The 13763-nt window shown below is 35.4% G+C and overlaps 1 protein-coding gene across 2 annotated transcripts in view; it reads left to right on the forward strand.

Moving 5' to 3' along the window:
- FIG4 (FIG4 phosphoinositide 5-phosphatase) overlaps positions 1-13427 on the forward strand; it is a 50125-nt gene extending 36698 nt beyond the window's left edge. For both annotated transcript variants that reach the window (XM_062489935.1, XM_062489936.1), the window contains 4 exons: positions 198-393; positions 2888-2970; positions 5947-6036; positions 11520-13427. In XM_062489935.1, the coding sequence (XP_062345919.1) occupies positions 198-393; positions 2888-2970; positions 5947-6036; positions 11520-11697 (547 nt within the window). In that variant the 3' untranslated portion in view covers positions 11698-13427. The remainder of the gene's footprint in view (positions 1-197; positions 394-2887; positions 2971-5946; positions 6037-11519) is intronic.
- The last annotated feature ends 336 nt before the right edge of the window (positions 13428-13763 follow it).

Raw genomic sequence — 13763 nt, forward strand, 5'->3', positions numbered from 1 at the left:
GGGCTTTCTTTAAATGCTCTGGAATAACAAGAGATTGAAGAAGAGAAATCAAGTGGGGATTTTAAAAGATGAGCAAAAAGCTGCCCCAGAGGTTAAAACTTACTTGCCTGTAAAGATTGTAACCAAGATTAGTAATTTTAAATATTCGTTTCCAATATTTTGCTGATTTCATAAATGCACACTGCCTTTCCTAACAGGAACAAAAATAATAGAGAAGAGACTGTGCTGCAGCGCAAAACAGCTGCTAGTGCTCCTCCACCCCCAAGCGAGGAAGCAGTGTCAAGTAGTTCTGAAGATGATTCTGGGACAGATAAAGAAGATGAAGGTGCTGTTTCTCAACGTTCAACTCCAGTAAAGGTGACTGATACAGGAGACAATACAAAAATCACAGAGGTAAGAATTTACTGTGTTAGGCAAGAAGGCTTAAAATTCCCATTCCCTTAAAAAAGCCTTATAGAACAGTCAGAAGTAAAACACTGAGAAATTTAGTGACAAAGGTTTCCAGTGTAATTTTTTTGTGTCAGTATTAGCATAACTGTAGCACAACTGCTTGTTAGCCTATTCTGTTCTTGTCACATAATAGTAAAACACAAAGGAAAATAGCATTTTTAAAAAAACCTACTGTCAGAAACCTATGGCATTTGAAAGGAATTTGGGTCATTACGTAACGTAAAATGCACCTGTATTAGTGTGTTAATTCAGAGCAGTAGTTCCTTCTGATTTTTGTCCATTACGGTGCTCTGGCACACATCATTAGGTGGCCTTGGAGCATGCAAATGAGATTCCTTTTCTCCATGAATGTACTTGATCTAGGAATGTACTTGATCTACCTACTTAATCAACATTTAGTCCGTGGGAGTTAATCTGGAGCAAACCCCCTAAAAGACATTTAGTATGAATCTGAGGTCCTAAGAACCACCTTTTGGAATTGTGAAGCAATTCCTTTTGGACAATGCCAATTGCTTAGGTCAATTAACTGTAATTTAATGTTCATTCTGTCTAAGTTTCAACCTGATTTATGTGAACACCTTTAAATTGCTGTCCCATAATTATGTATCTGGTATTTGAAAAATAATTAACTAACTTCAAAAATGTGGATGTTAATGGACCATACAGGTCCTGTGCTATTACTGCTACTAAGGTTCCAGATAATGGCAGTGAATAAAATAATGAAATAAATTGCATTTGCCCAGTCAGGAGGAAAGAATGTATGTTTTCAGTTGTGGGCTATTAATCTTTTTTTGCTAGCATAACTCCCATTTTGTTGGAATCCCTTGAGTGCTAATTTAATGAAACTGTTGAGTTGTATAAAGAGTTATGGAAGTCTCTATTTTGTTCGTTCATGTAATAGTTATTGAAATTCTTTCTTGTAGATATCCATTTTGGATACCATTGAAAGTGTCTTAGCAAAAGGTTATGCTAATGTACAGTATAGACATTTGGAAAATACCTGTGTTGTCTGGCAGGGTTGGATTTTTTTTAAAGTCACAGCTAGTTTAAATGGTTATAGGATTGTGCATGTTATCACTTCTGAAGAAAATTGAGTATTTATGACCTTAGCATAAAATGTAGTGCCTGATAGGCAACAGACTGCTTTTTGGGGGTTTTGTTGCCTCTTTTTTTTTTTTTTTTTTTGCCACGATTCAAATTTTGATTCTATTCAGTCTTTAGCCTAGGGTTATATGTTCTCAGATAATGGATTTTTAGCCTTCAATAGTGTCTTCTTCCTAAGCCAGTACAAGCACATTTATTTATTTGTGTTTATGCAAGATATTTTATCTGAAAGTTTTCCATTATCTCTGAATAACAGAGTACCTGTTCTCCAGCAAATCAGATTATCTCTAGAGTTTTTAAACAAAAATCCAAGTTGAAGTTTTATTCTTTGATTCCTACTATTGCATAATTTATCTCCCATCAGTTTTCCTCTCTGTTTTGAACACACTTCAGCACTCAGACCTAAGATATCTGGTTTAGATTTTTAAGATGCTTAAATGAAAGGTGTATGTAAACACAAAGTATTATTTGAAATACTGAATTTCAATGGCTTAAAAATTCAGTCAGCTATTGTGACGTTTTAGTAATGATATAAATAAATATATTCCAATTTATTAGCACCTTTACATGCATTGAATTTTTATCATAATTTGTGTTGTTATTTCATGCCATTCTGTGTTATCTGGGGAACTCAAAAAGCTAGTTCCTTTCTGTTCATATCTCTGCGAAGTTAATAAAAAATACATTTATACTTCTGGTCAGGACATACCTTTCTGAAGTTTTTTGACTTTGAATCATTTTGAACCAAGAGAAAACTGTCTTGATATTTGACTCACAGTCATATGTGTCTTGTCAGAAAATCCCCCTCAGTTTAGCACCTGAATCACTAGACACAGTGAACTATTGCATGTGCATCAATTCCTTGTTATAGTTGACGGACATGATTGCATAATGTATAAAATAAAAATAGTTTAGTTCAACCTGAGGCTTGTAATTATTGCAGAATTGACAGCAGGAAAAGTGAAAGAAAATGTGGGAGCATGTTCTGAACTAGTATGATTTATTCTATATTAAGTTTCAACACAGAACAGAATTTAATAACTACATAATCATTTTCTATGAATATAATTTATTCTCCTAATGCATTGTTTTAACTGATGCTAGGTTTCAAGAATTCTTTACTTGTTGAATAAATGTGTGGATTAATATTTTTAATAAATTATTTTCTAAAAAAAATGTGTAAGCTAAGATTGCTGTGGCTGTAAGAAACCTGTTTGTTTTTGTCTGCTGTTCTGAAATGATATTTTGGTTTGTAAGGAAGCTCTTTCTTAAGAGCAAACTTTCTTTGGATGTTGTTATGGTATTCTTAATCTGAATCTTTTATATGTTCCAGAATGTAGTGCAGTCAACAAAAGATGTGTACGGAGTCAATCTTTCAGATATCCCTTCAGAAGATGATCTTGCAATATATGCAAGGTGAGATAAATTTCCAGTGATAATCAGTAAAGGATAATTTGAGCTAGTTCAGAGTGTTTTGTCAAAGTGCTGCCTTTGATTAAACTTATTTAAGTAATAAATTTGCCTATATATGCTACCTCTTTCAAAATCAAACTGTTTTCAGCTGTCTGTGTCAGTTCTGATTTCAGTGGAAGCTATGGAGATGTCTCTGAAAGGAAAATTTGGAGCTTAAATCAAGTGAAAGATGTTTCAAAAGAAATACCTGTCACTTAATATTATCCTAGAAATTCATACATAAATTCATAGGAATTCCATGTTCCATTGATAAGTAAATTTCACAGGAATGGTTCCATAATTGTAAGCTTTGTAATCTGGGGTTTGCATTTTTCAAGTGTTGAATTACTCCAATTCTAGTCAGTCATAATGAAATAGTTTATTCTGTTAAAATGCATATAAAATAATAAGAAAAAATATTAACCAAATAAAAAATATTAAACAAAAAATATTAAACAAATAAAATTTGTTTAACACGATGTCATAAAGGGGTCGAAATAATCTACACCTCACGTCAGGAAAATACTGTGTCTACACTGAAGTGAATACTTGGGAGACCTGCATTGAAACGGCCTTGTGTGTATTTGTTTCTATTTTCGAATGTGTAATAGGAGCAGCTATCCACTCAAAGCATTTTTACTTTTTATTTAAAATTATTTTTCTCTTACTTTTTCTTTAGGTGTAGTTATTTCTCTTGCACTCTTTTGTTCTTTAAAATTCCCATTTCTACCTATTTCCTACAAGCTGAGTCGTTTGAAGGTATTACACTTGAATAGGGTTAAGGAGGCTGTTTCTCATTATATCTGAAATTTTTACCTCCATCTATGCCTCTGCCTTTGTTTATTTTTTTGTTTTAACCCTTGAAGATGGATGCAAATTTGACAACTATCCTTTGATAAAGCAGGTAGTTATTGTGGTTCTGAAAATGGCCCAGTGTGAGCTGGTATCTACTGTGAGTCTTTCTGTGCAGATGAACAGCTGTGTTAACATCCAGAATTGCAGCTACTTCCAATTTCATCCTTACTTCAGGCTGGACTGATGTTCAATCTATTGTTAATGTAAAACTGTAAACCCCTTGGAGGCTTTGAAGTTCCCTATTCATATCCTTTTTAAGAAAAAAACAAGACAAACCTCGCATTTATTTCATTTCCTTCAAGCAATGCAAGTTTTAAAAATAGAAAAAAATTACAATTTTTTAATCTCTCTTAGCTAACAAGACATAGTGCTATTTCTGGTCTGGTGTGCTGATTTATGTAATAAAGGATGTCAGTAAAATCTATACTTTCCAAAATGTACATTGCTTGAGAATAGCAGCAATTTCTTTCACAGTATGATTACAGTTCTCACATCAAGCCATTTTCTCACATCACGCCATTAGTGTAATAAGGGAAATGGGGGTGCAAGATCCTGACTTCACATGACATTGCTGGACACATTACATGTTTTTTTCATTATTAGGATTAGGGTCTCGAAGATTCATAGTACTTCAGGTTAAGTTGTTTTGAACCTGTATAAAGCCTACTTTCAAATGCAAATTAAAAGTAATTTGGATCTATTCAGCCTGCTTTCACCCATGGCTGAGATAATTCTCATCAAAACAGAACCACAAAAGCACAGATTGGTTGAATGTGGAAGGGACAGGAAGTCTCTCAAATAATTTGAGGATGTATGCTGCAGGTCAACTGTGCATGGTATCTTCCTGATGTCAGGAAACTTGCTTTCTGCATTTAGGTCTTACAACTTTCAAAATATTGAATAATTCAAAGCAATTAATTTAAATACTTATGCACTTGGTTTGCCTTTAGTTTTTTTAAAGTTGGTTTCAATAGCAGGCTCCTGCACTAGAAGATCTTAATTATCTTCATTTCCACTTAAAATTCTCTTGTTTAGTAATGTAAGTATTTATTTCTTTAATGGTCAAAGTGATGTTGCTTGTCTCTGAGGCTTTTGTTTCTGAACGGAGCAGAAACAAAAGCTGCAAAAAGTTGTTTAGGAGCATGTTGTTCATTTGACTTCTGCACACATTTTCGTGCAATTGGTTTTGCACTGGCAGTAGTTGCTTTTTTAAATGCAGTAAATATTCCTGAAGTAGACCAGTAAAACTTCTTAAGCTAAATGGAAGCTCACTGTTAAGAAAAACCCTCTGCCTCAAAAAACTAAACTAGTAAATCACAACTGACATTTACTTGTCTTTTCAATAACACAGCTGTGTTGGAGAGTGAACAAATTGAGTGCAAGATAGCTACATATATGTATATATTTACATATTTACATATATACATATATGTACATTTAAAACCATCTGACTTTTCCTTCTATTCTGAGTGACTAAGATTAGTGGTAAACTACTTTTCAGAAGATTTTATTCCACTTCACTGCCAAGGCAAAAAAAAAAACAAAACAAAAAACAACAACAACAAAAAAAATCATGACAATATTTTCTATGGGCAGTGTCTTCCAGCAAATGTTGGAGATGGAGAGATTGTCCCAGAAGGTTGTGTTTGTAAATAAGTTATCTGGACTAACAGTGTTTCAGATTAATAAACTAGATGGATTTTTGAAAAGGACTGAATTAAATCTGAAACTTGAGAGACTTTGTGTCTTTTGCTGATTTTTCCATAGGCTATTCCTCTGACTGATTGCTTTGAGAAAGGCATAGGAAGTTGACTGTAGAGGGCTGCCTGTTTCTTCCCATGATGTACTAGGTGACACCAATTGATAAGCAAATCTTTTTTCAAAGGGGGTTCTGAGTTCATGCATGCACCCTCCATGAACTTTTAAAAATCTCTCTTGTTCACCAGAGAAGTACATCATGATCAGTGACTTGCATAGTATGACTCAAAATCTCATTTCTGAGTATCATTTTTGTTTGTTTGATGATTTTTGGGGGATAGTTCTTTTATTTCTCTGATTTATTCTTCAATCTACTGCTTTTCACAGGTTTGTTCAGCTGGGACAGAGTCAGCATAAACAAGAAAAGGGCAGCCAGCAATTTTGTTCAAAACACCCCTTGGATAAGGTCATAAATTTGTAAGTATTCTTTTTCATTTTCATTTTAGCTTGATTTTGCTTTTGTCATTAGATATGGAAAGTGATCTGGTAAATTTGATGTTAAATTTCTTGAGAGACATACTTCCATTTTCTTTACTGCGTAAGGGGATCCAATGCCCAGCATGAACTGGTTTTTTGGGAGTTTTGGTTTTTTGGGGGTTTGGTTTTTGTTTGTGTTCTTTCGGGGAGTCTTGTTTATAGCTTTGTTTTTTAGTTTTTGTAGTATCCAGAGGTTTGTATTCAACAGTCTAAGCAAACCTGAATTAACGGAAAGTGCTGAATCTACTGAGTTTAGAGGGCAACTTCTTCTTGCATATTCTTCACTAAAAAAATTCAAAGTTGCGTTTGAATCTTCTTAATACTGGTGTATAAAAAAGGTCATGCTATTATCCAAATGTCATACTAATATTGAACCAGGTCTTACAATTTAAGTGATCAAGTGCTGCCTTCCCAGTTGATATCTTCCTGTACCATAGGCAGCTTAAAGTTTCACCAAGGCAAGGCAGAATTTTATTTACTTCTCTTGCTGGGGTACATGATCCTTTATCCAACAGCAGGGCCACTTCGTACACTGCAAGAGCTTTTCTGCAGTCCACTGCTTTACAGAAGCTTCCACTTAGTTTCCTGCACTGCCTCTTGTCCACCTCTCTGTGCTGAAGTGAGGAAACCTTGAACATAGCATTTAGACCTGAGTAGGGAGAGAGATTGGGTGAGTCTCAGTTGGCCTGAGAAAGAATGACATGGAACAGATGTAATGCTGTTTGTGAGAGAACACTGTCTAATGGCAGTGTTTAGTCACTTGGTATTAGCTACATTTAAAGTGATGATGCCACATTTGTAGGTAAATGAGCCTGTAGTTTTATTATAACGCATGCCTAATGGGTATTAAAGTAGTAAATTAGATTGGCAAACAGTAAAACTGTTTTTCAATATGAGGGAGCAAGCCTGAGTGTTTTAAATAAACATGTTTATTAAGAAAATATTTTGTAAGAAGAATAATACTTTTGCTGTGAATGAAGGCAATTTCTTTTTTGTAATTGTAACATCTCCCAGCATGTAAGACAGTGTAGGAGATAATAATTCCTTTCTTACCTCTTTAAATGTGATTTTTTTCCCAGTGCTGAGCTGCTGTAAAATGAACACATCAAAGAGAATCTCTACACAGAATTCTGGTGGCTTTTGAATAGCCAGATGTGAATTTTCCCCTTTTCCCAAGTGTAATTTCCATGTTTCTGAATAGTAGAAGTGTAAAAGTCATAGGGCACACAAATCTGTGCATCCTATCACTCCTTCCTTGTAAGTCACGTAGATCATTCTCTCCTTGCCAGTTCTACCAAACATCCTCTGTGCAGATCATAAAGGAAATAGGGTATCTAAGGCTTGGTAATTTCTTTTTTATTACAGTATATCCCTAGACAGGGAATACCTAGATTTTCTTTGGATTTTGTTCTGTGACTTTTAAAAAAACGTTTAATACTGTTTGGATGGTGACAGATTGTTCTTTTAGTTAAAGTCATAAATGTAGCTATTTTTAAAAGGCATGTTTTTCAACTCTGAAACAAGGAAGCGTTCTCTTACTGAGTTTGAATTACTGCTCTGAATCAGGAATTTCCTTGGAGAATACTAACTTTTTAGAGATAAAATAGAATGAACAAAAGTGTACTCAAGATTAGGGAGAGAGGGAGGGTTTTCAGTAACAGCAGCTGTGGCACAGCTTGCACTAGTTTCTCAAGGAGCTCTTGAAGAAATTGAAAAATTATACTAAGTTTCATTAATTTGATGTTAGATGCTTTTCAAATTGAAAAAAAAAATATTGACAAATTTAATTCTCCAGTGGTTGCTTCATATATGATATAAATGCAATCAAACACTAGTTCTTTTCATAGTAAAATGAAGTACTCAGTCTAAATCTTTGGTTTCATATCCGCAGTGAGATATATAATTTAGGCTTAAGTTAGTTGTCTTTTTCCCACTTCTCAAGAAAATCTTTTTAATAACCCCACATTTCACAATTTTAAACACTTCACTATTTTAATCAAATACGTGAAGCCACTACAAAAGAAGAAATATTTCTTATTATGTTGCTGCAGTGATATTTATGAATTCAAATATGAATTGTATTTATACAAGAAGAGAAGGTTCTGGCTTAAATTTAGAAACTGTAAGTGTAGGCTAGAAATAAAAAATGGGGACTTGAACAGGGACCAGAGTGATGCAGTGAAATAATACTGAAGTTAAGTGGAGGATGTGGATGGATTTTAAAATTCTCCTTTTTGTTCTTAGAAATTCCATGAAGAAAAAAGTGATGGAATTTTACTTAGAGCTAAACAGAGCTGGACTAATTTTAGCACAATCTATTATGATGTGTATGAAGAGAGACTCTAAGTACTGTAGTGTAATTACTGTTGGCTGACATGGTCCACCTGTTCCTAATTCCCTAGTATTCCTTTTGGTATGATATAAATAATACTGTTGTAAAAATACACTCTCAATACATTTGTCTTTTCAAATGTACTTAATGCATAAAAGAAACTTTCCTCCCTCCTGAAAAGGGAACTGAGTGTTTTGATTCCCTGTAGCACAAAAGGAGAGTGTGGGCACATTTAAGTATCCTTATACCAAAGTGTGGCTAGTGCATACATCCAGGTCCAAGCAGTGCTTGTGCTTCAGTTCAGGTCACAGAATGCTTTGGGTTGGAAGGACTCTTCAAGACCATCCAGTTCCAACCCCCTGCCATGGGCAGGGACACTTTCCACTAGACCAGGCTGCTCAAAGCCCCATCCAGCCTGGCCTTGAACACTGCCAGGGATGGGGCATCCACAGCTTCTCTGTGACCTTTTCCAGTGCCTTGTTGCCCTCACAGTGAAGGATTTCCTCCTACTGCCTAAATTAAACCTGTCTTCTTTCAGTTGAAAGCCATCCCCCCTTGTCCCATCACTTCGTGCCCTTTAAAGAAGTCCCTCTGCAGCTGTCTTGCAGCCCCCTTTGGGCACTGGAAGGTGCTATAAGATGTCCCTGGAGCCTCCTGGTCTCTGTTTGAACAACCCCAACTCTGTCAGCCTGTCTTTGTAGGAGAGGTACTCTAGCCCTCTGATCATCTTCGTGGATATTTGCTTAGGACTCAAACAAAGTGAAAAAGTACATTTTGTTTGCTTTTTATATGTACTGCAGAGACATGCGGAGAATTAATCAGTGTTGAAACAAATGCAATGGCTTTCTGGTGACTGCTACATGTCTGAGAGCTAATCCACATAACCATGCACTTTTCCTTGGAAGTATGGAACATCCTCATTATGAATGAAGGTGTTAACTGTGTCTTTTACTGTAGGGACAATTGTAGTCTTGGTGAAGCCGTAACACCGGGAAGCCTGCTCACAAGTGGGATGAAAATAATTGAAAATTGCATGTCAAGAGTGCTGTCTTTCGTGACATAAAGTTTATGTTCCTATCTATGTAATTTTCACTGGGAGGCCATAGAGCTCCAGGTCTCTAGGGAAAGCTGATAGCCAAGTCATAAATAACATGCTCTCCTTCATGACTATTGTAAGATATTAAATTTATCAAGTAGAATAGATTTTTACATTAATGTGTTAGAGAAATGACTTTTAATTAAATTACTGGATAATACAAACGCTCTACAAATAGTTACAGCTTAATACAGGGTTATTAATCAAAGCTGGCATGCATGAACATGTGGTTCTTTAAATATATTTTTATCATGTTTATGCAAGTAGGAGAAAAATTGAGATTCAGTTCTTAAATGCTCAAAATGAAATGCACTTTGCTACCCAGCTTCCATTGTACCTAAGGAAAATATTTTTTGAGTCATTAGTGCTTCAGAAATGTCATATCTTTTAGAAACCAATCAATAGAGAAGGGATCAATTTTGTGTTATGGCTCTGTTTTGCTCTTTTACTTAATTGTCCACTTGATAGTGGACCAGACAGACTATTTATATTTGAGTAAGTGACATCTTTTGTTGTTAGACAGTGACATTGATAAATTAGTACAGTGTGCTAGTGTCAAATACCATTGCTAGAGTCTCAGCTTGGATGCTTTACACTGGTTAAAAAAGTACTGCAGAAGCTATGTGTGCTCTAAAAAGCAATCTACTTCTAAAGCATCTGGACTAATGTTTTTTACCAGTTCTGAAAACATCCAGCTTACATAAACTAGAAGTGCAAATAAGAAGAAATTATCACATTGTTGAGAAAAAAAAAAGTTAAGTTTTAAGAGTGTGCAGCCAAACTCTGTGGGTGACCAGAGATTTTACTGTCTCAAGTTCAGTAGTATACTTGTATAAGTAATTTTATCATTGCAGTCAAAGAGTAAGCTAATTAATGTATGGCTGTGCTAAGTTGAAAGATGCAAGAGTATTAGTTTAATCTGGAAACCTTTTTGTTTTAGATACTGTGTTCCTGTTGTAGTGGAATATTAGACACAGTATATCCTATATCACATGTGGCAGTAATTTTTTAAGACTAATGAACATGATGAAACATCTGAAATACAATATCTTCTACTAAAATAAAAAGCTGCAAAATGAGGGAGCAAGAGATTTTGCCAGTTGTAATGGAGATCCTCATTGAGAAACAGTGTCAAACATTAGTTTGTGCCCATAATGCAAGTAGGAGTTTATTAGGGCATTTTATTTATAGAAGGGCTTTCCCTTTGCTTAAGTGTTCCAGTTCTTACTTGCTTTTTTACCTTCAGAAGAGGAGATTCTGCACATAAAAATAACCTGTCTCCTGAAAAGCACACAGATAGTGAGTCATGACTGTGGTTTCTGTAGAATATGGCAATGATGCCAATATCTGAATCTTCATTGCATTTGGGCTGGTTTACTTCATGAAGTAGTGAGCTTTGACAGTAAGTTGCCACTTTACTTTCTTACCTGAGAAGTTTTGAGCCACAAGAGTGCGTATATTAGGATTCAAATATGGTATTTGTTAGATGAAGATTTTAAAACTATTTTTCATATCTAAGTGCTGTTGCTTATAATAAATTGTCTGTTTCCTGATAATTAGATGGAAATTTCTTACCTAATTAATCCTTTCTCTGTATTGGCTCAGAGTATAATCACTTGTTATAATTGCTACTAAGTGGATAGCTCAATGAAGTCTTTCTTTCATCTGCTATAATGGCACAGATCTACTTTAGCTGGGGTACTTACTGACTGTAGCAGATCTGGGGAAGGATGAAGAAATGAGGGCAGGGCAAAGGGAAGTGAGAAGGTATTCTGTAATGGGATTAATGACAACTTACCTAATTACCCTACTTGTAAAGCTGGGTCTTATCAGGTCTGCAGTAGTGATAAAAATCTAGGTAAATGAATTATCTACTGGGAACTTGCCCTCTCATTGACTTTCCTGTATATTTCAAAGAAAAGAAATACTCCTCTCTTTCCTTGGAAAATTTTTACTTAAAGCTCCAAATATTCTGCATGTTTGTTTTTTTTCCAGAATACCTATATCCTCCTTTTCTCAAGACAATATTTATGAAGTCCAGCCTCCAAGAGCTGATTGGAAATCAATAGAGATTTTCCATGCACACATTCAGGCTGGAAGAGGAAACATGCAGCCCCTGGGAAGAGATGACTTCCTCATGTACAGAGAGTACATTCGAAACAGATACATGTAAATCCAAGCCGGGTTCTTCTGCCAAATCTACTGTACTGATAAGTCACAAAAATAATTTTAGAAAGGAAATCTAGTTTTGTTTTTTTGCAGCAATGAATTTAATATTAACTTTTCTATTTATTATTCTTTACTGTTATCCATTTATTGTATTGTGCTTTAGGGAAAAAGGTGGTTTCATATCGGATTTTAAAGGTTATTTAATATCTTTTTAGCTGGAAGTGTATTCTAAGAGACTAAGTGAATAATCAGAGCACCCAGAGTCACTAGACAGCATGTACCAATTTGTGGCAAAGAAAAATAAGACATCTTTAGTTTTTTTATAATAATTTCTTGCATTATGTTTGCTAATAAAATCTGAGCGATTTGTACACAAGAATCAGAGGAGAATAGCTTTCTTCCTCTTTCTTCTATGACAGAAAACAAGCTTCTTTTACAGCAGAATATTTTCTGATATTTCTTGAGGTTTTTAGCAAAGTGAGTGCTGGAATGCTTGCAATTTTCTGCTTTCTTAAGCAAAAATGAAAAATATGTGGCTTATGTCAAAATCAAAATTTGCATCACCACTAATAAACTTTGTAACCCTAATATGTGTCGAAACTAATCTCATAGGGGCTGGTAGCTACAGAATCTGTGCCACATGCTGCAGAGTGAAGAGGCTTGTGACTAATTATCACAGGTTTCTAGTAGGAGTCTGAGGAGAGCCCCATAATGACTGCATCTGCAAATGAGGGAATGCTCTTCATATTACTAGGTTTGGACACCTAGAGAGTGCCAAACCATCCTGTCATTTTTCTGTATGACAGGCATTATCCTTTTGAAGCATACTCTTCCCATCCCTGTGTTTGTGCTCCTGTGAGATGCCTTCAGGTTCAAGCCTAGACCCTCCAGGGAAAGTGGTGCTGGTAAGTGACTGGATCAGCTGGGATGATCATGCAAGAGGAAGAAATACTTGAGTCAGGCAAAACTGAACATGATGTCCCGTGCTGGGTAAGAGGTAAAGAGGAAGCAGGTGTTCTAAATAGGTTCTTTTGGGCTTGTGAGTCAAACATTTTCCAAATTAAAAGAAAAAATAAAAAAGGAAGGGAGGAAGCCTACTATTTGCAATAGTGAGCTAAAATTCCCTACGCTTTGTAGCCCTTTGCCTTGAAGAATACTGACAGTATCGGCAGCATTCTTGACAAAACATTTTGTTCTACAAGCTTGTACAGACCATGTTTCAGAATTTTCTGGAGTAGTGGAATGACTGTTTTAGGGATATAGCCAACTGCATGTAACAGATATAGAGAACATGTTTGTGTTCACAGCAAACTGCTTTTCAGGCAGCTATTGTAGATTTGTGGCTGCTCGCTGCAAACATGTTTGCATATCTTTGAATATTTTATGCAGTAACTTGCACCTCTGTCAGTAATTCAATATAAGAAAAGATGCAGTGGGTAAAGGGGAAAAAAGGTTTCTTGTGATACAAGTTTGTGTGTCACAGGGAAGGACTTGCAGTCAATGAGAGCATGGTACCTTGAGCTACCAAAGCATTTTGGTGTCCATTCTCTTTTGTTAATTGTTTTGAGCCAGATGGTTGTATTTTAGGAGATGAAAGAATGAATTGTCACTTTAGATAATACTTCATTGCAATTGTCAGTGTTTTTTTCCTCTGGAAAAAGAAACCTATACTGAATTCTTTTGCCCAATATGAAAATTATTAGAAGGAATAAATGCTTGCTTTGAAAAACTGTAGACCTGGAGTTTGTGTCTTAATGAGACGAACGCACACTTTCCTTACTGCACTTAAACTGTTGCATGGAATGTTTTCTAGACTATCACAGACTTTTGTTGTTGATAGATACTGGTAATTCATAAAAGTTACCCTTGAAAGTGTACCACTTACCCACAGGTAATGCAAAAGATGAAACTCCCTTTTCAGCAGTGATGTTGCAAAACTTAGGGATAGTTGTAATTTTACAGTTCTAGGAGAAAATATGTTCAGCCCTCAGCAGTTCAGACACTCCTCAAAGAAGAGGATTAAAGGAAATTGGTTTGCAGTTCTGAGAGCTGAATGACACCTGGGGATGG

Source organism: Cinclus cinclus, chromosome 3 (assembly GCF_963662255.1).
Source record: "Cinclus cinclus chromosome 3, bCinCin1.1, whole genome shotgun sequence".
Classification (NCBI taxonomy): domain Eukaryota; kingdom Metazoa; phylum Chordata; class Aves; order Passeriformes; family Cinclidae; genus Cinclus; species Cinclus cinclus.